Below are 24,629 nucleotides of genomic sequence, written 5' to 3' on the forward strand. Positions count from 1 at the left end.
GAAACATTTTGAAAGTAAAAGTGAAAGTGTTAATATTCAACCAATGAAAAGTATTAAAGATGGAGTGCCACGATTTTTTCCCACCCTAAAACATGATCATCAGGTATTATTACAATTTAAGGAGGAATAACTTTTTCCAAAAAGTGTACAGTATTTGTTAAAATCATGCTTTTATGTGGACACGCCCAACCAGTTCATTAAGTATGCCTGGTTTGCCTGGTGGGTGGTGGTAAAGGGGGAGGGTTTTCCCCAACAGTTTTGGACAGGCAGAATAAGGTTTCTACGCGACATCCACGATAGCCTCCAACAAATGCCTGTCCATAAACATTCCATACTGCAACAAATAACAGGGGTCAGAGTTAGATATTGAAAGTACTCTATAAACTCTGCGGTGGTAAAGGCAGATTATACCCAGAGCATCCTTAATATAAAAACACAAAAGCACTGCTCACAAAAGCAAACTGATCCATTGACCTGTCCCGGAGGGTCTTGTATTTGCAATGCCACTGCTCAGCAGTTTCATTCTCTGCTTTTCCAATCAGGTTTTGTTAGGAAGATCGGAGAAGGGAGCTCAAAATAAACAATTCTGTGCAATTTCTATGATTAATTCTGGAATTGTAGTACTTGTACTGTATTTCATGTAATGTATGTCATTGTATGTATTGTACTGTATGTTATCACACAATACCAGCCAAAGTAATCATCTTTTTTGACAATTGTATAACCTTTCCATACATTCTGAGAACACCACCATGACAGGTGAATAAAAAATGATCTATGTGCCACCACCACCAATGCTATTGCTACAGTCAGTGCACTGGACAGACTCAATCGCTTCTGCAACAGCTTGTGTTCACCTTGACAATCCTCAGCAGAAGGCAAGAAGCTTCAGGGAAGCAGCAACACTAATAACCAGATGGCAGTTACAAAGAAGCATACCATCTTTCACAGAACACTGAACACTTATAGTCGACACTTTACGTATCCATAACTTTGGCATGTTATAGTCTTGTACAATACTATGGTCTTTGTTGAATCAGTGATGTAAATAGGTTTTCAATGTAATGAGTCCCGGGATGCAGGGGTGGTCTTTTAGATGAGTCCCAGGGACATTTGATGAGTCCCACTTCAGCGACGTTTAAGAGTCATATTTTGCCATTTTTACAAATTGCAGCATTTAACTCCCATTTCATCTTATATGGTTATAATGTGGTTATATTCATGTAGAAAACGAAGAAGAAATTATTATTATAACTAAAGCTAGCAAAATAAATTATAATAAAAAAAAACCTCTACATTCATACTACATACATATTTCATATGATTTTGGCTATATGAAATCTATAATAATTCTGCCAGTTTTAACTGTTAATAAATCTTTATGTTGTTTTCATGACACATTACACAATACATACAAAATAAAAAATGAATGCTACAAAACTAACCTGGAGATTAAGTAGAAGCAGTCATGGAGGAGGTAGGCTGTGCACAGCAGCACACATCATCATCATTAGCAGATGATGATGTTAGATTTAGAAAATAGGGTTGCTAATATTTTTTGTTGCCCTGCAGTTGGCTTTGGCACTTCTTTTTTGGGGGGGTGGGTGGGGGCATGTTAATGTGTGGTGGCACCGGTCCACAACGCACAACATACAACAGTGTCGGCGTTTGTTACAGTACACAATGTGTTTCCCATTCAATCGGGTCTACTCTGTTTGTCATGCTCAAAAATGTTCGCCTGTCTTTCTGTCGGAGGCAGCGCCGTGTAGAGAGTTGCGACAACCGCGTTCACTGTTTATTCACGGAGCTTCATGAGTCACTGAACGGTATGTTGTCGTCACTCTCTCTCTCTAAACGGCTCTGGTCTCCAGGCTGCGCTCCGCTCAGCGCTCGACTCTGAGCAAGATGGCGGCGCCCGTCAGACTGTGTTGTTGTTAATTTACAAACTAGTGGTTCTACAACGAGTCCTACGTGGATTTTATCGTTTATAACGTAGGATGAGGTCGCATGCGGCCATGCAAAATGATCGTGTCCGTAGATTATTTGTTTTACCGCATTTTTTTCCGCGATTTTTATTTCTCACGTGGATTATTATTACTGTACACCGAGTACAGTAGTGCATCCCGTGGACGCACGCATGTTTTTGAAGTGCGGCCCAAAACTATAAAGTGCGTTTTGGGACGCAAAACGCACCCTATTTACATCACTGTTGAATCGTTATTAACTAATCACTATAAACAAATCTGTCCAATCACAATCACTAAAAAGGAAGCCATTGTGGAAGTAATGACATTTCTGCAATTATTCAATGATGATAAAGTAGGACATGCTTCTAGGGCTTCTATACTGCAGAGCCATAGAGTAAGACAGAGTTACAACATTGAGGGGGCAGAAAAAAGCCCGGTCATGTGGTTCATGTACTGCGCGAGCCCATTGACTCCAATGCATTCCGTAAACAACCGGTGTCCCTATTCGCCAATAGAAGTCTATGTAGAAGAGCCGCCATTGGACTGACCCCATGAAGTGAATGGAGTTGTCGTAACTCTGTCTTACTCTATGGCTCTGCTATACTGGTTCTAGGTGAAGACACACCCTCCATTTCCATCCAATAGCATTTGATTATTCGCGACTGGAAATCCAAGATGGTGGATTTGAATTCTCTTTACTACAGGCTTCCAAATGGGTCTGCAGAAGTCAATCTGTTCCAGTTTGGTTCATATTTTTGACAGTGTATAGTTGGCATACATTGCTGTTCTTTGCAATGTTGCATGCTCTTACTTACTACTCTTAGTGGCTAAAATGGTGGGAAAAGGAGGAGAACAATGTGGAAATGTAGGCCTGAGGTTGCCGCTTAGTAAGAGTCATGATAATTTGTGGTGCTGGAAGGGAAGCCACTATGTCATCAAAATCAGTAGGATTCATCCTACGGGCGCTCGGGCAGCATGAAGGTGTGCCACAAAATGGAATCATCTGCTCTGCAACTTGGTCTCGCCTGTCGTCCCACACTATTACCTTGGCTTATGTCACAGCTGAGACCCAGTCATCATAGAAGTGCTGCCTTGTTGCTGCCCACTCAACACGCTTGGCAATCATGAAGTGCAGTGCGTGTGCGTGTATGCGTTTTTGAGCCCTTGTAACTCTTGTAACTCAGGGGTGTTAATAGTTAATCATTAATCACCGTTAAGAAATTAGTCAATTAAACTTAATTGACTATCAGTTAATCAGTTAATAACTAATTTAAATGAATCAAAAATTCTATCATTGAGTGGTTCTCTGTGAATGTAAAGCTGTCTGCGTGCGTGTGGCCGAGGAACACACATACAAAGATGCCATTACCTGGCTCTGTATCGTCAATGGTCAAATAAATATTTGATTAAGGAATATAATATGTATTTTGTATTATTTCTGTATATCAGCAAATATAGATATTTATGTTAGACATTGAGGGAAATTAAGATTCTCTGATTTCTTTTTACAAAAATGGCGCTTAACTAAGCGGTTAATCGATTGATACGCTTATCAAAACGTATCAATTAACTATTAATGCATAAATTGATAATTCACATCCCTAGTCTAGTAGTGTGTGAGCATGCACGCATGTATTTTGAGCTCTTGTCACTCGTTAGTGTAGTAGTTCTTGCCATGCTATAAATAAAACTGTCCACAGGGAGTCGTGGATGCCAGTGGAGTGTTCTGACAGCAGAGGGCACAATGGCCTTGTCTGCCTTGGAAATTAAGATTGAATATATTCTCCGAACTAGCTAGCAAACAACAGTATGCGGCATCCCAGTAGAGGAAAAACATTATTTGGTAAATATCAATGTTACCCATGGAGGGAGCTGGTTGAGTGATGTGGAAAATCTGCAGTTGAAAGCTACTATCACATGCATAAAATATCTGTGGGAAATTGTCATTTCTACCGTGCCTCTGTTGTTACACTCTGACAACTGCACCATGACAAAGCACAGGAGCCAGTGGCACCACCTCACAGTCACACTAAGTTCAAATAGCTTAAATGGCTATGCATTACTGTATGCATACAGGTATACAGGCTAAGTTTGGACTTAGTGTGAGGTGGTGCAACTGGCTCCAGTGTGGAATATGTTTATGTCTTACCTTGGCCTTGAGTATTAAGTAAGTGACTGCAGAGAAGTAGAAGGACCACGATGAGAGGGAGATGGGCAGACACGGTCACGGAGGACACCATTGGATGCTGTGCGTGGGAGGAAAAATTAGAGTTTCAAAGTCTGCCAAAGACACCTTGACTGTATCCTCTCTCTACACACCATCCTGTTCTGAGAATTCAGTCAAATCGCCATTGTTAATTTGCCAGTTAGTGCACAGACCATTATGCTGCTCCTTTTGCCTTTGTCCCATGCAAATTGCAAAACAATGTCATAATTCAAGTAGAAACTACAGTAAAAGGTTAGGCTTTTTGATGGTGAAATCAATGTCTACTACTCCATACGCTGCGCAGTTTCCGCACCCCCCTTGATGGGGGGATGGTGACTGACATCAGTGACATGCAATGTTCTTTTACAAATACTTACTAATAATGACAGTTAAAGCCAACAACTTTACCCAACATATCGATGTTATGTATCCCAATTTGAGCCAGAGGAATGTTGCACCACACAGATGTCTTTGAAAAGTTTTGTCTTTGATGTCATGCATCAAGTCAAACAGACTAGTGAGAAATTGCTTTCCTGCAGTTGCTGGTAAAGCTCCATCCAATCACACCAACCAATGTACCCCACATGGCAGAGTTCACTAAGTGCTATCACTCACTCTGACATTTCACAACAAGCTCTCACAGGATGAAGAGAAATCAATAGGCGGACATTTATAACACACATTTTTTTTCCATCTAGACACCGGAGAGAAAGATTAATTACTTGGCAGGTATAATGATCTGCCTCATTGGATGCACATAAATAAACCCAAATTGCTCTGCTCCAACATACATAACACTATGCAAATAAATGTTAGTTGTTTACTGGCCAACATAGTATTTCATCCAGGAATTCTCACTTCTCACCATCATGCAGTAGTATGTAAAAGCTCTGCCAGTGTTTCAGAGGGTTACAGCTGAGCATTACACATGATAGCATGAAACACTTCAATCATTGACAAAATTGTTCTAACAAGATTTTATTCATACACATTATGTAAGTGTTAATAATAACTCACATGCAAAGTAGGGTTGAACCTGACAGGAGTGGAGAGGAGCAACAATAGCCAGGTGGCTCCATTATTTGGACTGTTCATCTACTGTATACCTTCCTGCCTCTTAACCTCTGCTCATCAATCTGCCCGCTTTTAAGTTAGTACTCCCATAGCCAAGAATGCAAATACTGGCACAAGGTTTAGTCTGTTTAACTACTGTATACACAATACAGTATCTTGCAATAAAAAGTAACTGCCCACAGGTTCTAGATTAACGTAAAGTTTAAATGAGGATTTCTAGGTCAGGATAACCAATTTTATCCAATCAGCAGAGAGACCAGGATACAGATTAAACAACATTTTTGAAGTAAAATTGAAGCTGATAAATGGGTACTCTGTCCTCATCTGAAATTGGCAACCCACCTGTGAATATGATTTTTCTATTAAAGAGCCGGAGAGATGGGAGAACCCTGCTCCGGTTCTAGAGCAGTATGACTGAGAAGAAACGGTAAATAAACAAATAAACGTTTCCTGCATCTAATTGTCAATCTGCGTTCACCTCAACACTATTATGTTCCTGTTAATAGGCTGTACTGGGGTGATGAAACTGAACGAGCAAATGGAATCGCGCACAATGGCTGGCACAACTTAAGTCAAATAACTTCTTTGACTAGACATATATAAACACAATGGACACAAGGAAGTGATAGGCACTCACTTCTGCTGATTATAGGAAAATTACAAAGAGATGCATAGGAATAAGGAGAGATGATCAGATGAAGCAGCCTGACTCCGGACATCTCCATTGCAGGCGCACAGTGCGCACCACTCTATACAAAACTAATTTGGCACACGGCTTACGGGTGCTTTTAAACTACCGGTATGCGCCTTCCCAAATGTGTGTTGGGAAAATGTGTGAAAATGGAGCCCTTCTGAAGCGATATTGCCCTTTGCCCCTGTTAAGTGTTGACTTGATGCCATATGTGGTCCTGAAGAAAGCAAGGATGTTACAGAGACACTGGAGATGGAGTCACTTGGAGGGGGGAGGGAGGGAAGAGGGGTGAAAAAAGAATCCTGGGAACTGCACTTGTGTCCTATGTATGCATAGAAATGCTGTTATTGTACTGCTTTTTCCAAATAAAATAAATATTATAAAAAAAGAAAATGGAGCCCTAATACTATATAGATGACATGTTATCCAATCTTGGGCACTACAGTCCAACTTCAGTAGATTTGTCAACATTACAATTATAATTGACGCATTTAGCAGACGACTTACATAGTGCAAGAATGGACGATATGTCATGAACCCTAACCCTAACAAACAAAAGAGTACATGGTCAAGTAAATGGAGTGCAAAGAAAAACTACAAAGTATCTAGTATCTTAGTAGTTGTCGTAAAGAAAACAGAAGGCCTATCTACTGTAAATAAGATGACATTGTTTGATGTACTGTAAAGTCTGAAGAGGTGAGCTTTCAGACTGCGGTGGAAAATGGGGAGTGAGTCTGCAGTCCGGACAGAGGTCATTCCACAGCTTGTGAGCCAGAAGGGAGAAGAGTCTATCTAGGTCCAGGACGATTGGAGCTTTGGCCAAGGTGTCATAGTAAAAGGAGGGACAGACACCCTGTGTTAGCTGATCTAAGTGTGAGGGAAGTAGTGTACTGGTGTGTATCATGTACCTCTCATCTAGCCACACAGTATTTACCTTTCGTTTCAAAGGCATTAGTTAGATTTTCCATTCCCAAACATGAGGCAAATCAACACTGTACAACAGGAAGTGAACACTTGGAGTATTCTCATAACAGTTCTACACAAGGGACATTTTTCAGGATTAATCAAATTATGCACCACTGAATATGAACTGTAATTATTAATGGAATACATGCTTTTGTAAATCATGTAAATTGCTTATACATGACAGGATTCTAATGCTTGTGGATTGCATTGGTAATGGTAATAGCATTATTTATGAGTCATTGGCTTAGGTCAGAGACTAATCAATAAACATCCATGAACACAAATAAAAAATGATAGGTTGTCTTTTTCAGGATAATTAGATAGTATTAGGTCAGACTACAACAATGATCTAACAATGAAACAAAGTATAGACAGAATATATCTCACATACTATGTATTTAATGGCCCACATGGCATTATTCATTGTAGCTTCAAATGTATAATTCATAAAGTAGCAATGCATTTCTCAAAGTCTATCTTTTTTCTTTCTTTTTTAGAAAATATATTGTTTATAGTTGGGTAGGAAATGTCAAATGTAGTTTTCCAGTACTCCCACATCAATACATTTATCTTGTCCAGTCCTCCGCCACACTTTAAAATACATACTGTATGGCGGTATGTACCCTACCCACCGCAGCCAACCCGACATCACCCTCCACATGCAGAGAATCCCGCCCACTCCTCTTTCTCACTGAACAGACTTTTCAGTACCTGTATCTGGGACTCTGCAGTGCACTGCCGTGATGTCTTTCTGGTGTATATCCCTCACGCCCGAGAGTAGCTCTTTCTTCTGCCTGACCGAGCTCAGTTTCCTCTCGGACTCTGCTACATACTCAAAACTGGCACCGTGCTGTTTTGCTGTCCAAAACACAACCCATCTGCAAAGAGAGAGGGCGGGACGGAGGAGAGGAGAAGAGGAGCGAGAGAAAGGAGAGGAAAAGAGGTGGACATGGAAAGAGATGAAAAAAAGAGAGGGAGAGAGATTGCTCTCATAATGCAGATTGTCATGGGGGCCGCATTCTTGGTAAGCCAATACGCGTGGAGTAAAAACCTGTCATCTCAGTGACTTAAACTAATTTGATTCAGAACAACTGCTTCCTTTCCATTCATGTATTCATCTCTAGGCTCCCAAGCTCCAAATCACAAGCATGGGCACTATGCACTTATGGTAATTTAAACCCTAATAAGGTAAGATTAATAACAAATACAAATTATGCAGGATCTAGTTGAAGCATTATAGGTGGCAACCTGCAGCATGATGTTGTCTTTTTTATTTTGCTCTCATCTTATTTGCATAACATCAGACGTCAAAACCATCAAAATCTTCTTGAAAGTGATTGAAGAACTCTTAAAATTAGATGGCAGAATCCTGATGCTGTAGTTTGGTAGAGAAGTTGGATCAATCAATAGACTGTGTTACAGGGCAGCCCGTACCCTACTGATTTAAAATGTACACCTCTAACTACACAGTAGCTTCCATTTGACTAACATGGCCGGCTTTGGAAATAACTTTGTTCATGGACAGTGTTAACATCCTGATATTTCCCAACAGCACAGCCAGCTGAGCCAGGAGAGAAGCCAGGAATTAGCAGGTAGGTTTAAATAGCCCCCCCGAAGAAGGCGAAGAAGAGTGCAGGTGACTAGACACCTGATCAGGTAGGCGCGTTTCCTCGAGTTGTCTGCCTGAACTAGATGTGCATCATTCCTTCCCGCAGATTCCTTGGGACTGTGTTTAATGTTGTATAATGTTATTTTGCACAGATAATAATACAGTAGTGTGCTCTCAACACCAGTTGAGAGCATGGTGCTGAAAGGATAGCAGATGGACACCAGTGCATTAGAATTGGCAGTACCAGGTAGAAAAAGTTCAACAAATCAATACATCAAAAGTACATGAAAGGGAAAGAGTATTGTCTTGTCCCCGGGGAGGTCAAATTGCTTTTAGTTTCACTGGCTGCTCAGAGCGCACAGATGAGCGCACTGGGTTACTGCAATAACTCTCATCGACTCATAAGGAACATCTGCAGCCTGTGGTCACTCAGGTGAGTAGTAGCTGCATCTCGAAGGACCATAGACTCATGTACTGTAGTATTTCACTGAACAGAGTGGGCTGTGCAGCAGAGCACGCATGGTTAGGGAAAAGTGCAGTCGGGTGAGTCAGGTGAATAGCGGCTGCGTCATGAATGATGAACTGTAGTAAATCACGTCTTGCGTTGGGTGGGGCTGATGATGCTGAGGAGATTACTAGTTGCATCTTGATGAACCATAGTACACATGTCTCTTATTAGGTGGAGTATTCTGTGTGGCATGCCGATTAGGGTGGTGGTGAGAAAGCCAGCACAAGTAGTTTTAGTTGTGATAAGTTGAGCTGTGTCAGTGTGCTTGGTAATAATTCTAAATATCTTTTAGTTAATTTGAAAAATGTGAAAACCCACTTGATCCACCTTGCCCGATATACCTTTGTGTGGGCCAAGGTAGATCTAGAATAGGCAGACTACTCTTTAATGTAGGTTGTACAGTATATAGCCCTCAATTAGCAGATAAATACTGCCTTACAAAGCCAAAATGCAGTAACTACGTTTTTAGACACACCGACTTATTTTATTTTTGTATCCCAAAGGACAAATTAGCCTTTTGGGAGATAAACAATTACCTCAAGTAAGAACATATTTACAATTAGTGTAATATCACTTATTTACCAATATCTAATTTGGCTGACCAGTTGAAAAACTTTTAAACCCAATGTTCATTGACCTTAAAGAAAATCTTGTAACCACTGTAATTTTTTAAGTGCAACAACGCCAGAAAGTTATAGTCACACATCTGTGTTTACTGTTTTGTGATGCTCAAATTCAGCCTTTCCTTGATTTACCGCTTTTCAATTGCATTTCTAAACCTAGTTTAAGTTGCTGACAAAAGAACTAGCTAGCTTACAAGAGTTCCCTTGTTTGGTGAAGACAACGACGAAGCTACTTATTATATAAACCAGCATAAACTCTGAGTGTCGTCGACATGTTTTAATAGTGTTTGTTTTATACAACAGTGACAACGTCAACGTCGAGACTTTAGGGCAAACACTAACGTTACCTGTATCGGGGTCTCGGCTGGTAGTCAAGTCACTAATAAGGCAAGCATGTGGTCACTGGTCCGTGTCCGCACCCTGGTCCGCACTCCGCAAAACATGCAGGCCCAACTGTGACTGTGAGTAACCTCGCAATGCATCACCATGGCTTTCCACAACAGTCCAGAGCATAGAGTAGCCTAAAACAGAGTTGTCTAGTCTGGCGCGGCCAGACTCATAGCGAGGGTTCACTGTAGCCCAAACATTTAGACTCTCGTAGAGGTTTTTTTCGATTCTGATTCGTCAGAATCGAAAAAAACCTCTACGTTTGGGCTAGGTTCACTGTAGCGCGGCAGATAACATGCAAATTACAGGTGAATCGTTCACTTGCGGATACAAGCACCAAAATTGACACACATACACATACTCCTCCTTAGGGATTGCTCTTTTGATAATAGGGGGATTTTAGGTCGCTTCATATAAGAACTGTGTTTGAAAAATAAACCGACCACCCCGGCCTTTCTGTCAGGGGAGTGGCTGTGCGTCGTTAATGATTTCCATTCATATTTGATACAGCCAGTTTCTGGAGAAAATGGAATTAATGTGGCCGCAAAAGCCTTGAAACTACATATGAAGGCAATGTCGCTGCTAATATACGTCATGCCCAGCTGTCAACACATTGCGTTCCTGAGATTCCTCGTTGACGTAAGCTCAGCTGGTGGTGACTCGACTCGTACTAACCACGAAACATTAAATATCAATACAATTAAAATAAACGTAATTAACATCCCGTTTCTGTTGTGCGACGGGCAGATGCAGCCACCCGCCTACCCGGAAATGTAGTCTCTGGGTTGTTTGGCTCGTTTCTAACGCTTATTTTGTTACTCTTTGGGTATATTTGTACATTTCCACCTTCAGTCGATGCTTCATAAAGTTCATATCCATATGAGTGAAAAGGCCGGGGTGATCGGTTTATTTTTCAAACACAGTTCTTATATGAGGCGATCTAAAATCCTCTGACAGTGATGTCAGTAGAGGACAGGATTTTACATTTACATGAGTGAGGGAATGTTTGGACCCAAAAAGAATGGATTCTGTTCAGTTAAAGGACCACTTCACCACTTTTCAACCTATCTTCATATAATAGGTCCTCACTAATAATCATGATAAAATGGCACCATTTTGTTCTACTCAGTCTGTCTCATAGGAGGGCTGTGGGCAGTTCAGAAACCAGTCTGTCTCATAGGAGGGCTGTGGGCAGTTCAGAAACCAGTCTGTCTCATAGGAGGTCTGTGGGCAGTTCAGAAACCAGTCTGTCTCATAGGAGGGCTGTGGGCAGTTCAGAAACCCGTCCACCAGTGACATCATCGATGGGGAATCCAAGCTAAACTGCAGGCTTTCTAGTCCTGAGAAGTTGCAATGCGAAAATGGAAGCCATCGTTCTCACGATAGATAATACAAATCTAAACATTTTTGTAAAGAAATATTGTTTAAAAAAAATCTGCCTAACGATGATGTCACTGGTGGACGGGTTTCTGAACTGCCCACAGCCCTCCTATGAGACACAGACAAAAAATGGTGCCATTTTATCATGATTAGTGAGGACCTATTATATGAAGATATGAAAAGTGGTGAAGTGGTCCTTTAAGTAGTGATAGTTTCTTATCTCAAGCAGATGCCAGAATAAGACCAAAAGAGCAGGTGCTTTGTTGAGCAGTGTAGTGCTCTCTCTCTCTGTGTGTGTGTGTGTGTGTGTGTGTGTGTGTGTGTGTGTGTGTGTGTGTGGGCTATATAAAATACATACAGTACATACATAGTAATGGATTTTATTTATAGCACACCTTACATTTGTTAAAATCTCAAAGTGCTATAATAAAAACAAACAGCATTAAAAACATCTACGAAAAAGGAACACAACATTTAAAACATAAGGGCATAGCTATACAAATACATAGGTACATGCATACAGTATACTGCTATAATTATGAAGAATCATATTGTTTGGTTTCAGCAACCACACTAATAATCTAACTATTCAGCTCCAGTGCCACAATTTCCTAACAAGTTGTATTCATGCACTAAGTGTTGTCACAGAGTTGGTCCATTGGCTAGTTCTGCTACCAATCCATCCATGTTGTTGCAGAAATTAATCTGAAAAGATTCTTGTGCCTAATGAAGAGATAGGCCCCAACCCCTTAGAACACCCAGGATAATATAGAGGACTGGCGGAGCAGCAACTGCTATGGCAACAGCCCTAGATACCTGTGAAGAAGTGAATCACAACATCAACAATACGTTACGCGTCGAATCGTGTTACTTCTACTAAATCTATAGAAAGCATACATACCTTAAGAGTACCAATGTAGTCTTGCTTGAATGTTTGTAAATATACATTGTAGAGGGCTAGCGTGCAAGGCAAGTAGGAATCTGTTCTTTCTGAGTCTCTGCATCTGCAAAATAATAACCCAGACTCTATGATTGATAGTTAGGAACCAAAATAAATACCATGTAGATTAGGGTCGCAGAGATACAAAATAAAACCAAATGGTGGTCCGTGGCCTAATGGATACCTGGGGGTTCTTAAAATGAAAGGTTTAATATCATTTCTACACACAACATTCATAGAAACAACCAGTACTCACTTGGTGTAAAGAGTAGTTAGAAGCACAGTCTTGTCTGATAGATAGAGCTCTGGTATACCCAGCTCAAGCAAAACAGACAATGGCAGCCTATATCCACCTTGAGCAAGGAGACCCAGATTATACCATCCCTGTGGAGATTTATTTATGGACTATCAGACAAATAAAAACAAGAATCCATGATACAGTGGAAACACTTATTTTAAACATGGTCCCAATTCTAAGAATCCCAATAGCACATCATAATAAGAATAAATACAAAAATAAGAGCTAACTTTTCAATAAGATTACTTTTATAAGATCCTCTTATATAAAAATGTAACGTGCAGTGGAAGGCTGTTCCACTTCTGTTCCAGACTCCGCCAGCAGGCAATTTCTTTTGCCAACGGCTGATTCGGCTGGCTTATTAGCCAGGCTACCACAGTATAGCAGAAGTGTTAAAAAAAAAATCACACCCGTGTGAACTGAGTGGTGCAACTCCCCTCTCCCCTGACCCCCCCCCCCCCCCCCCCCCCCCCCCCTCTCTCTCTCTCATTAGCAGGCAACAGTGCAGCACTATCTCTCTGTTTCTGGCACAACAGCGCCACTTTTGCCCCTACTGGTGCTCATAGTCACACAGGTTAACACGGACATTGCTGTTCCTTGGAGTGGTTGCACCACTCAAAAAGTGTGTGTGTGTTCTACACACACAAACATTTTTGGAGAACACAAATATTGAGGAGCATACTCATTATTGTGCAAAGGCGCACACACACACACACACACACACACACACACACACACACACACACACACACACACACACACACACACACACACACACACACACACACACACACACACACACACACACACACACACACACACACACACACACACATACATATGCGCGCGCTTTCCAATGAAGAGATTTGGTGTAGAAGGAAAGGGTCAAGTACAGGACCCTGGTCAGGTAAGTATATACTGTAGGGTTTAATTAAGTAATTAGTTAAAGCGTACCTGTGGTTCATTTCTTAGTGCTGCTTGTTTGTACATCTGTGCTGCAGAAAACGCATCTTTCTGGCTCCCATCATGTTCCTCATACAACAAGTCACCCATTCTAATTAGGGCTAGAAAGGTGACAGAAGTGATGTGAAATGTTTGCAAACTAAATTATTTACATTTTTAAATATCCAGCAATTGTTTATTCACCATATGTATCAGGACTTTGACTCTGGGTTGTAAGGTTGTAATATCTCATCATGCATTTTGCTGCAAAATCAGGATCCAGGAAACCTCCCTATATTCACACAGAGTAAAGACACACAAAGTGGATAAACTTCTTATGTTTGTGTGACACACACACACACACACACACACACACACACACACACACACACACACACACACACACACACACACACACACACACACACACACACACACACACACACACACACACACACACACACACACACACACACACACACACACACACACACACACACACACACACAACTTACTATATTTTGTTCACATAGATAGGCCACATTGAATTGGGCCACTGCAAACCCTGAATCAGCAGCCATGATATAATATACCAATGACATTAACCTGTTGGGAAGCATATTAATCAGTTGTAACCACAATTATGAATCAGTTGTAGCCACAATCAACACTCCTAATCAACATCATAGCATGTGTATACTGTATGAAAAAAAAGCTCATTTACATATTGCTTTGGAAATAGGAATCCAGGCCTTTCCGTAAGACATTTCCTAGGTATCCATTGTGTTCAGCTGCCCACTTAGTCCATCTGTATTGCATCACAGAGATTTTAGCATACAGTAACACTATTATGGTATACTTATATCTGAGGTAACACAAAAATAATAAGGTTAGTGGCTAACAATACGGCATCTGATGGGCGCCTGTTGACATGGCCAGGTATCCCAGTGGTCCACATGTCAGCCAGAGCAATTGCTCCACTGATATGTCCTCTCTGTGCAGACTTCAAATAGTATGTATAGGCCATGAACTGTGGGAAAGACGAAGGATTGAGACTGCATCCAGTGCAATTAAATGAAGAGTTGTGAGGTAGCATTCTAGCAGGATAAACAGATTGCATTAACAGTAGAGCCATGCCCAGACCAATATTGGTCTAAAAATGATAATCGTCATAATTTAACTACTTTCAACCTGGTGTCCTTATTTTGGTGCGTGTCATTACAGGGAAAACGTTTAAAAAATAGCAGATTTATATATGCTCAGAGCTTGTAGATCTGCTATCTTTTGAAGATTTAGTTGGTAGTTTATGTGTACATTTCTTATCCATAAAAAAAGTATTTGTGATTATAAAAAAGAAAATCTGGCATTGGTTAGGCTCTAATGAACAATTGATGTAACCTGGTCAGCAGCCTTTCCGGGATAGAGGCCTTGTGAGTACATGACACCAAGATTCATGGCAGCATCTGGGCTCCCGTGGAGATCCGCCTGCTCCCACAGCTGTACTGCTTGCTCATAATCCTTCTCAAACTGCTCATAGTACCAACCAAGGGCATTGATTGCAGGTGCAAAACCCTGTCGAGAGCACATTAATAATATTAGCAGCAATGTAGGATGCAAATAGGCTCATAATTATACATGTATTAGGTGTCAGATTATGTTCTCAAACGCCGTAACACACTAAGTATGAACAACACACAACCTGCTCCGCTGCTTTCCTCAGGAAAGTGACAGCTCTTGGGATATCTTTCTTCACTCCACGTCCCTACAGAGCAAAAAACAGAATATTCCATATTAGCTAAATACTAACTGTCACAGACCAAGACCATAAGTAGTGCTCTTCTAGTGGGTCAATATATTATTTCAAATTTTCAAACTTTGTGTCATATGTGATTAAAATCTGACCGTGAGTAAGACTATGGCATAGTCATACATAGATACAGGGTCTTCCAGTCGGACAGCTCCTCTCTCATAGTGTCTTATGGCCTTTTCAATGTTTGGAGAAACCCCCTGCTGGCCCCAAAACAGCATACGACCAATGGCTTGCTGCAAGATACAGTAATTTATGACCAAGATCAAAGTATGCACATGTTGTTCATGTGACTGTTGTTGGAAACATGCTTCCACCATGGAAAAACAATATTATAGGTTTTATACGTTGTAAAGCTTGCAGATCGGCCATTTTCGGCACACAAAACCTGTGTGCAACAAAGTATAAATCAGGCTTAAATATTGCAGGTAAGTTATACCTCGGCATCAGCAGCTCCATTGCGGGCCTGTATTTTTAACCACTGGAAGATGTGATGATCCTCATTCGTTTGGAGCTTTAACGTCTCATCATCATTGAGGTAAACAGACTCAACAAACTTCTAATAATATGAAAATAAGAATGAATATTAATTTGCACTTTCTTTGAAAGCAGCAAGTAGGCTATAGTTCAAAATGCATTTATTTTCATGACAGTGATTATTGTTTATGCGTATATGTTTCTGGCCATGTATTATTAAAAAAGCTTTGTTTACGGACCACCAACTCTTAAAATCACATTTAAGGAACCTGTTTCAGTATTATGTGAGTCAAGCACTGTAGCTGTAAACTGAAGACAAGACAAACATGTTTAGGTATAAATGACCGATATATTACATTCAAACATTAACCCTTTAGTTTAGAAAGTGATTCCCATTTTTTTTTTTAAAGATGTCAAGCCACAGTAGGAGGAATTACACAAAACGTTTTAGAGTTTACATGATTTTCTATAAAAGGAACCTGGAGGCAAAGTGGTGTACAGTACCTGCTGGGGTGTTGGGTTATGACGGTCCAATGATGTCTGCTTAGCAATGTTGACATAATAGCCATAGGCCAAGTCTGGGTCTAAGGGAATGCCATGATCACCCTGATGGTGCATGTGGCCAAGTCGCAGGAGTGCCAATCTAGAGTCCTTCTGGGCTGCCAACAGGGCCAATAGCCATGCCTAAATAGGGACAGGTACAAATAATAGAATAGGTCACCATCACACAGGCGAACTGAAGGAAATAAATGAGGGGAGATCTTATCATCATACGTCATCATACATCATCTCATTCTCAACCAATGGCACATCTCCCACCCAATCACAATTTGCGTCCTCACCTTTGTCTTCAATGTTTGTGTTTTCACAAACACTCAAAGCTGAGCGTAGGAGGGGCTAGTGCCCCTCAAAAACACATTTAAAGAAATTGGACTCACCCCAGCACAGGGATATGCTTGTGCTCTGGTTTACACATAAACACACCTTATTGGGCTGTTGTCTGACCCCAAGGCCACTGCTGTAGAGCACAGATGATAAATGCAGAGCATGGGTATGTCCTAAGCAGCCTGCTTGGAGCAGCAATGGCATTATTCTGCCAACTATTCCAGTGTGACCTGCTTTGTTCATCTTATGAAGTGATAAGGAGTAGAGGGCACTGCCCACTGATTTCAAATCAACCTTTCTGCCCCCTGCATGTGAGATCAGATAGTGGGAATTAACATTTCATCTTTGTCCATAATATAGGGTCACTTTCATCAAGATAAAATAAGTTGAAATGATGTCGTTTCAAGCCTCTTACCATATTTGAAAACCAATACTTTGGCCAGTTTGACAGCTTGTCGTCTCTGAGGGATACTCGTCTCCCAGGGTTCACACTGGGACTTTAAATGCAGTGAATACTTTTTAATCCAATTATAATAAGCATCAACACAACTGTCTAAAAAAAGAAAAAGAAAAAACTATTATTACCACCATTGACTCCCACAAACATTTCAAGATCCTTTACTAGCATCTAGTGGACAATGGGTGTAATACCAGACTCTGCTTTCTGCCCAGCAATCCGTGAATATGCACCAATTTTCACATTGAGCTCCAGGTGGAAATCTTGACATGTCTGTAGCCATCCTGTCAGGTTGATGCTCTTAATGAGTTCTGGAACAACAACTTCAGACTGCAGACCAGAGCAATAATGAGTTAAATTATTCAGTTTCAGAATAAATATAGAATAATTTATGGTATTCAATTCCTGGCTATGTTACCATGTGATGTGGAGGTATTCTGTTGCGGTAGTACACCAAAGGCCCAAAATAACCTTCCAACCCATTGACATATTTCCCTCCTCCGATCACAAAATACCCATCTGTGTCATCAAACTCTACTGTGTGACTGAATCTGTAAGAGAAGATACATTATACACACTTAACTGTGCAGTGAAGGTGCAATCTCAACAGAGAAAATGAGAAATATGTAGACCATGTATATTGTCATGGATGTGTTTTATTTTAAATTTTTAATGTCTTGCACTGTAGAAGTCACTTTGTCATAACCTTACGTGTGTTCTGCAGAATTAAATACACGTTCTTCCTTATCCATGCACACCAAGGATGCAGAAACCTGCGATACATTATGAGATAATATAGCTGTCAACTTGTTTGACTTTACTTTAGCCATGCAGTATCCATTGTATCGTTTTCTGTAGAAATTACCTACCATTCTACCACGCAGCACCATGTTGAGGTTACACCACTGACTTAGAGGCACTCTGAATGGAGAGAGGAATGCAGAAGATACTCCAGACTCTCCATTCATCTGGATGTGTAGCTGGCCTTTAGACATGACAAAAGGTTGAGAGAATCATTAAGTTCCGACCCTAATGGTGCATGGCTGTATTAGGAGAGGCATTCTGTAATATTTGTAGAAGTGGGAGCAGAAAACTTATTTTGACCTGCATTTGTAAGGAATATCAATGGTGTGGCATAGTCATCATGGGAGTCTATATGATGAAGTATTCCACACAAGCTGTGTTGGCAGTGTCTGGTCACAAATATCCACACAGAAAACACACACCTAAAGGCAAATTAACAATTGGTGAATTGAGTCTTGCTGATGCTTGCAGTGATACATGCTACATTGCTTTTTCTTACCATGGATAAGAAACAGCCTTGAGACGCCAATGCTCTACAACCTCACTGTTGAAGGGCTGCAATGTCTTTGTCACACCAAACTTCTCCCCAGTTGAACCATACATTGATGACAGCAAATACACAGTTTCTGAATAACATGAGGTTTACACTGATGAGATAAGTCAGCACAACAATCAATGACAGGTCCATCGGAACCTGTTTTTGTAGTTTAGTTCTATTAACGATTAGGTGTCATTACTGTCATAGTGCCCTTAAAATCCAGGGACTCAAACCAGAGACCACTAGTCATGAGATTACATCTCTAACCTACCTTTCTCCAATGGGCACCGAGTCCTTGAGGTCATTTGGGTTAGCCTGAGCATCTGTGTACTCCAGTTCGGGCAGAGTTGATGTTGCTTGAAAGGGCGACTGAGAAAGGGTACGAGCTGCATGTTCACCACATCCTGATCTCGGATAGACCTTTCTTCACTGTCCCCGAGTGTCACTCGAAGGAGACTGCTAAACACCCACTGTGTGTGTGGAATTATATCATCCGCTTGGTACACCAACCAATCAGGCAAGCTCAGTATCAGAGTCCTTACTCTGGGGTTACCAGGATCACAGCTCCAGTGTCTTATCAGAAGAGTGGAAGTGGTGCCAGTCTCAAAATATACAATGCAGTCCAACTGCACAGTAGCAGGGGTATCACATGAATAAAGCACTTTCAAATGATGGCCTGATACAGCCTCTTCCGGAGGATTCAGTAGTCTTACTTTATCCAAACCATAAGCAATCTGTGTATGACAAAAGAAAGAAGCAGTGCAGAGCATCATTAAGGCCATCTGTTGGCAGTTAAAAACAATGAATTTTTACCACATCTATAAAGAAATATTCCTACCTGTAAACTGAGGCAAACTTGAAATACATGGAATAGTGTATGGCAATCCATGGTAGATGTAGTCTTTTCACAAATAAGTCCATAAAATGTATACACAACTGAAAATGTAGGTAAAGTGCGGAACAAAGTAGCAGAAATTAAATTGCACTGACATACAATTTACAAAGCCCTGAACAGTGGTACAACCCGGACCTCATCCTGCTTTACCAAAGTGAAGTAGGTACTTACACTAGGTAAATATTGAACACATGGTCACACCTATATTGTTTCAGTGAGAGCTGGCAAGAACGTCTGGGAACTCAGATTACACACATTGGCATACTGTGTAGTTATGTGGAGCAAATTTCACCATTCCATTTTTATTATATGGTATAAATATTGTGATGGCCCCCTAGCCGGGGCCTTTGCCAGGGTTTTGTGTACTGTGCGTGTGTGTGTGCCTAATCACGTCTGTTGCAGTGCTGCTGGTTTGGAGGGTGGAGTTGGAGACAATCAGGGGAAGGGGAGACACCTGGAGACAATCTCCCACAAAGAGTCCTGCTCCATCTCTTCATTCCTCCCCAGGCAGCCACAGAAGAGCATTTCAATTTGATTTAGTTTGCTCAGTTAAAGTGGGTAGCATGTTTCCCTGCATGTTTAAGTTGGAAATAAATGTTTTACTTTATTCAGATTTCCTCCTCTTTTTGCATACCCTGCGTGTGTTTCGCCTATATATTGTGGCTTTAGAGCAGGCCATAACAATATGCAAATGAAAATGAAAGACCCCCATAGATCTTTCATTTTCCACAGGGCAGTGCAGTATTTACTGTCAAACATAATTTCCCTGAACAAATCAGATTGACATTCATTCAAAATAGTTTATTGCTATCATGCAGGAGTGCCATAAAAGTATATAACGTCACAGAAGATGCAAAATTATTGTCTCTGTACAAATATATGTATTCATAAATAGAAGCTCAAAAGGAGAAATAGAGAAATACACAGGGTGGGGGGAGTAGAATGATCCAGTTGATCCACTCCCCTAACCCAGCCAGTAGAGGTTTTGTTACAGCAGATGACATGCATTATATTACTACACTTAATTGTACTGGAGCAGAAAGGCAGACACACACACACACACACACACACTCACGAGAGCAGAGTCCAATTACAGCTTTGTCGTGCAAAAGATGTACAAATTACATTATTTTAAAGTACCAGTAGAAAATGTGATTTCACCTGTCTGTTAAAGAAACAATTTAGAAATGTTTTACATCCATACCATCTGTTACACACCCTCTTCACAGCAGACATTTTGACAGGTAAACAAAGCTCAAGCTAATAATGTTGAGTATGTTCTATAGTATGTTCCAGCATGAAGCTAACTACACAGGAGCTGTCCATGCTATTGCTGGCGCACATTAAACACCTAAATGAACACACCCACAATAGACCTTTTTCATGGCAGCTATATCGACATGAAACAGTAATGTAAACAGAGATATTACCAATGATACTAATTAAGGCTCTGTACAATAGCAGCACCCTGACTCTTTGACCTGAATGGAACCTATTATGGTAAGACCCTTTTAATGTACATTTCATACCAATATGGCTGCTGTGACAATGGTTTATTGTATCAATTATGTCAACAGTATCACTTTTTTGGTTTTGTAAACACTCAGGTGTGTACTGTATTGCGAGTGCCTATGACTTGTGTAGTTTAAAATATAGTCTCTATCACTAATGCATAGTTCTGTGTTTTTTGCTGTGGTAATCTGAAGTCTGTATTCCTATGGATCTTTACAATGTGTGCACTTGCTGATTCTTATAGGTAAGCATTATAGGGGGTGAATACCTATGGTCAAAATGTGGGCCCTGTGATCCAAGTGATTGTACTGCTGGCTATTGAGGAAATATAATATCCTATATTTTCTTTTGAGTAATAAGTGAACACATCTTCAAGAAGAAAGGATAATTGGTCACTTTTTGTTCAGTGTTTAAGGACCTCAACACATACCTGGCCTGATACAATGGTAGGCAATATTCACACAGACAGCACATTGTTCTTCCTTCATACGTGGGGGTGGGATCCAATATAAAGCAAGAACAAAAAGGCTACCGTGAAGAAATACTGGTTTTTGGCACTTTTACATGATAGGCACGGTCTCTTAACATCTGCTTGCACAACTTAAGAATGGCCTCTATCAATTGGTATGCAATTACATATAAATTATATTTTCCATAATTGAAACGGCAACAAAAATGAAAACAAAAAAATAAATAAAACTGGTGTAGTTAATGCAGCTTATAGATATGGCAAATGTTTTGCTTTTTACAACTACATGCAATCTATTTCATTAATCTGTGATGCCATTTCTACATTATACAACATTGCACTATTTCAGGACAAGATTTGAGATGTTTTGCCTATTTTTACTGAACTGTATGCAAGTCAGAGCTTTGTGTATTATGTAAATGAAAAACAGACTGACTTGGTTTCATATGCCCCTCATGCTCACTCAGTGGGAGTTACACATTCTTCAGCCCTCATCAGCCCCCTCCTCTCAAGGATTAATACTGACTGTTGCAAAGTATTCCATATCCAATATTGCTCGAGTGTTACACTAAACCCTATATACCTTGTTGTACGCTAATAGCGAAATGTCTCAATGTGATACAGGTGTTCTAAGCTTGTACAATCTGCTATATTCGCCAATTCTCTCAAGTTTGCTGATTTTTGCTGAATGTTCACCTATTGTGATATGCCCAGAATAGGCACGATAGGGTTCACGTGGTTTAGTTTTTTTTTGTGAAAGGGAGGAATATAGTAGCCTATGAATACAAATATCACACCCGTTTTCATTGATTCAATCTTAATCTATTCTGTACCAAAATGGTGTCTGGAGAAACATTTTTGAATGTAATTTCTGTTAAAAGGGAACATTCTATGGACCGAAAGGTAGATCATGGATGCATAGATTTCACAGGAGAAAGGCCAATATTTCATCTTATTTGCTGTTGTTGCTAAAAGCACGTACTGTATATACAGTAGGTTCCACTTGCACAACAAAAGTGCCCAATTTGGTCTTTTTAGCTCTGTGACGTTATGAACTTCACGGTCATATACACACTGGTAACACATGTGACACCACCCCAATATAAAAAAGCCACTTTTACATTGTTGCCCTCTGGTCTTGTAAGGTTATTGGTTGTAAACACGTTATGTGTCAATGTGTTACTGTACCAATGTTCAAAACTGTGACAAGCATTTAACAAACAATATTTGTGCATTTTCCTGTGAATCTACATTTAAAAATAAAAGTACCAAATATATTATTGATGTCATGTTGCGAATGGCCATTTAAAAATGTCGGGCTCCATTCAATAACACAAGGGCACTTATACATTTAAAGCAGGCTTATTATGCTATTCCTTACATAATGTTACAAGGTAAGATGTTCAAAGTGGTGGTCAAAGTTTTAAATGATGTAAACAAATGATAATTTAAGCCACTCAGGCATTAGACTGCTCTGAATCCTCAGTTTCCAAAGTTATTTATTTTCTACTTCAAGACGAGTTGGTCATCTTGTGATGGAATTCTTTATGGTAATTTGCTCCAGTTACAGTACAACCATGAATGCAGAGTCGATTGAGCTATACTTTGTACAATTAGGAGGCACAGAAACCCCCACAGTTCATTCAAATCTAGCTCACCCAGCTCTGAATGTCCGATAAATCAAATTCTAGAAAGGGTCTCTTGAACCGATCAGTTCCACATATCGTGTGCACGTTGTTAGTCAGACCAAGGAAGTGAATCCCCAAATATTCAGTTTTTACATTTTTCAAATGTAACTTTTTAAAGCTTTAATCTCGTACTGGAAGTCAATGGATGTCGGATTGGGCTGAAACTTTGCACAAATGATGGAGATGACTGGCATCATAGACCATACTGGCCATAGGCCATACTGTATGACATCTGAGATCCACATGAAGCCACATGGTTATTAAACCAAGTCGTTTAAACTGTGATTCATGCAAAGACATTCTAGTGGAATACCACATTAAAACATAATATAACTGGAAATGAGCATAATAGGCTCCTTTAAGTTATCAAACTAGTGTGTTCACATGTGGCCAGCTACTCAGAAATACAGTATACTCTATGTTTACCAGGCCATGTTGACCAGCAGGCCCATGCCAAAAAAAAAGTTGTCTTCTGTGCAGGAGGGGAAATGGCACATTAAATGTTGGAAAGTATTCATCATAAGAAATTAACAAAGTCTGTGAATTCAGTTTGGGATTGTAAGCTCAAGGGTTACTGATGTTTTAAGGACGAAGAATTAAGCAAGCACTTAGAGCATTCAAGTGTCAGTCAAACGAAGGTGAAGACATGCAAACTGATATAGACTGAAGTACAAGAGAAAAATCCACCCGGGAGTCTTGTTTTCCTTTGAGAGTGACACCACTTCCTGCGTAATAAATAGCATTTTACATTCCAATATACAACCCTAACCATTACCCACATATTGAACATTGACAAAATAAAGAGTTATAACAGTTGGTTGCTCCCACAGTTCCTCAGAGGAGGTACCTACAAAATGACACAGCGGCAACAAATTGCCATCATTTGACCATTACTAAATCCCAATAGGTGACTTTGCCAAAAACAGAACAAAGAAGTTAGTCAAACCGTGTTTGACAACTTGTATAGTTCATAGCCCTTATTTCTTCTGTTTCTTGAAGATCTTAAAGGTGTGTTTCTTGCGGCTGGCTGTGGAGTCAGTGTCTTCTCCTGTTGAGCCACTGTCCTCCTCCAGGGGGCTCTTCTTAGCGGAGAGCTGTGGGATTCGGGTAGTGACTTTGGCTCCGGCGGTGCCTGCCTGTCCTGTAGGCGACGGCGTGTCGGGTTCAGTGGAGTTAGGGCTGAGGGAGCGGGAAGACTCTGACATGGACATACTGTTGATCTCTCCCAGGCTGGCGGACTTCTCTATGCTGCTATACACCTTCTTCATGAGTATGGGGCTTTCAGGTACCGTCTCGCCCTGAATTCCTCCCTCGTGAATCCGGTTCCCACCATTGGGCGTGTAGGCATGCATAGAGGTGGTTTCGTCCATACGGTGGGACGAGCTATGCATGAGAGCGGTGGGCTTGACCAGGTGGCCTTTGGAGCTGTAGGCAGACAGCCGATCCCCGACTTGGGAGAGGGATAAGGAGGAGTCTGAATCGGAGCGATTAAGGTCCCTGTGACAG

General features: G+C 40.6%; 2 protein-coding genes and 1 long non-coding RNA gene across 9 annotated transcripts in view; all 3 read right to left on the bottom strand.

Moving 5' to 3' along the window:
• The window catches only part of LOC306931900, a 152,166-nt gene extending 142,035 nt beyond the window's left edge, over nucleotides 1-10,131 (bottom strand). For both annotated transcript variants that reach the window (XR_013791081.1, XR_013791082.1), the window contains exons 1-3: nucleotides 9,992-10,131; nucleotides 7,616-7,782; nucleotides 4,117-4,213 (exon numbers count right to left, since the gene is read on the bottom strand). This is a non-coding gene — a long non-coding RNA (uncharacterized lncRNA). The remainder of the gene's footprint in view (nucleotides 1-4,116; nucleotides 4,214-7,615; nucleotides 7,783-9,991) is intronic.
• A 1,644-nt stretch (nucleotides 10,132-11,775) lies between these two features.
• On the bottom strand, nucleotides 11,776-19,846 carry LOC306932572 (protein sel-1 homolog 3). Of its 2 annotated transcripts, XM_079514417.1 has the most exons (24): nucleotides 19,626-19,846; nucleotides 19,398-19,495; nucleotides 18,831-19,293; nucleotides 18,521-18,647; nucleotides 18,322-18,443; nucleotides 18,087-18,202; nucleotides 17,929-17,990; nucleotides 17,636-17,768; nucleotides 17,412-17,547; nucleotides 17,176-17,313; nucleotides 16,860-17,065; nucleotides 16,380-16,559; nucleotides 15,838-15,957; nucleotides 15,494-15,634; nucleotides 15,291-15,353; nucleotides 14,990-15,163; nucleotides 14,494-14,621; nucleotides 14,316-14,399; nucleotides 14,107-14,197; nucleotides 13,796-13,883; nucleotides 13,604-13,713; nucleotides 12,608-12,735; nucleotides 12,313-12,415; nucleotides 11,776-12,227 (listed from the first exon to the last, which is right to left on the bottom strand). In XM_079514417.1, exons 2-24 carry the CDS (start codon nucleotides 19,446-19,448, stop codon nucleotides 12,135-12,137), a joined length of 3,057 nt encoding a protein of 1,018 aa, XP_079370543.1. In that variant the 5' UTR covers nucleotides 19,449-19,495; nucleotides 19,626-19,846; the 3' UTR covers nucleotides 11,776-12,134. The 2 variants fall into 2 exon arrangements, with proteins under 2 accessions (XP_079370543.1, XP_079370542.1); XM_079514416.1 differs by having other exon boundaries at nucleotides 19,398-19,846.
• A 388-nt stretch (nucleotides 19,847-20,234) lies between these two features.
• The window catches only part of stim1a (stromal interaction molecule 1a), a 39,503-nt gene continuing 35,108 nt past the window's right edge, over nucleotides 20,235-24,629 (bottom strand). For 4 of the 5 annotated variants that reach the window (XM_079513563.1, XM_079513561.1, XM_079513562.1 and 1 more), the window contains one exon: nucleotides 20,235-24,620. In XM_079513563.1, the coding sequence (XP_079369689.1) occupies nucleotides 24,101-24,620 (520 nt within the window). In that variant the 3' untranslated portion in view covers nucleotides 20,235-24,100. The remainder of the gene's footprint in view (nucleotides 24,621-24,629) is intronic. The other variant, XM_079513564.1, reaches the window with a different exon arrangement.

Source organism: Electrona antarctica, assembly GCF_951216825.1.
Source record: "Electrona antarctica genome assembly, chromosome: 11".
Classification (NCBI taxonomy): Eukaryota; Metazoa; Chordata; class Actinopteri; order Myctophiformes; family Myctophidae; genus Electrona; species Electrona antarctica.

What these genes read in the sequence shown, in the direction of transcription:
- LOC306932572 (XM_079514417.1), bottom strand. Translation starts at nt 19,448, where the DNA reads ATGGATTGCCATACACTATTCCATGTATTTCAAGTTTGCCTCAGTTTA. An exon ending in TGGTGCTGCGTGGTAGAATG is followed by an intron (nt 17,991 to 18,086) that starts GTAGGTAATTTC and finishes AATGTATCGCAG; the next exon opens with GTTTCTGCATCCTTGGTGTG. An exon ending in ACTACATTGGTACTCTTAAG is followed by an intron (nt 12,228 to 12,312) that starts GTATGTATGCTT and finishes ACTTCTTCACAG; the next exon opens with GTATCTAGGGCTGTTGCCAT.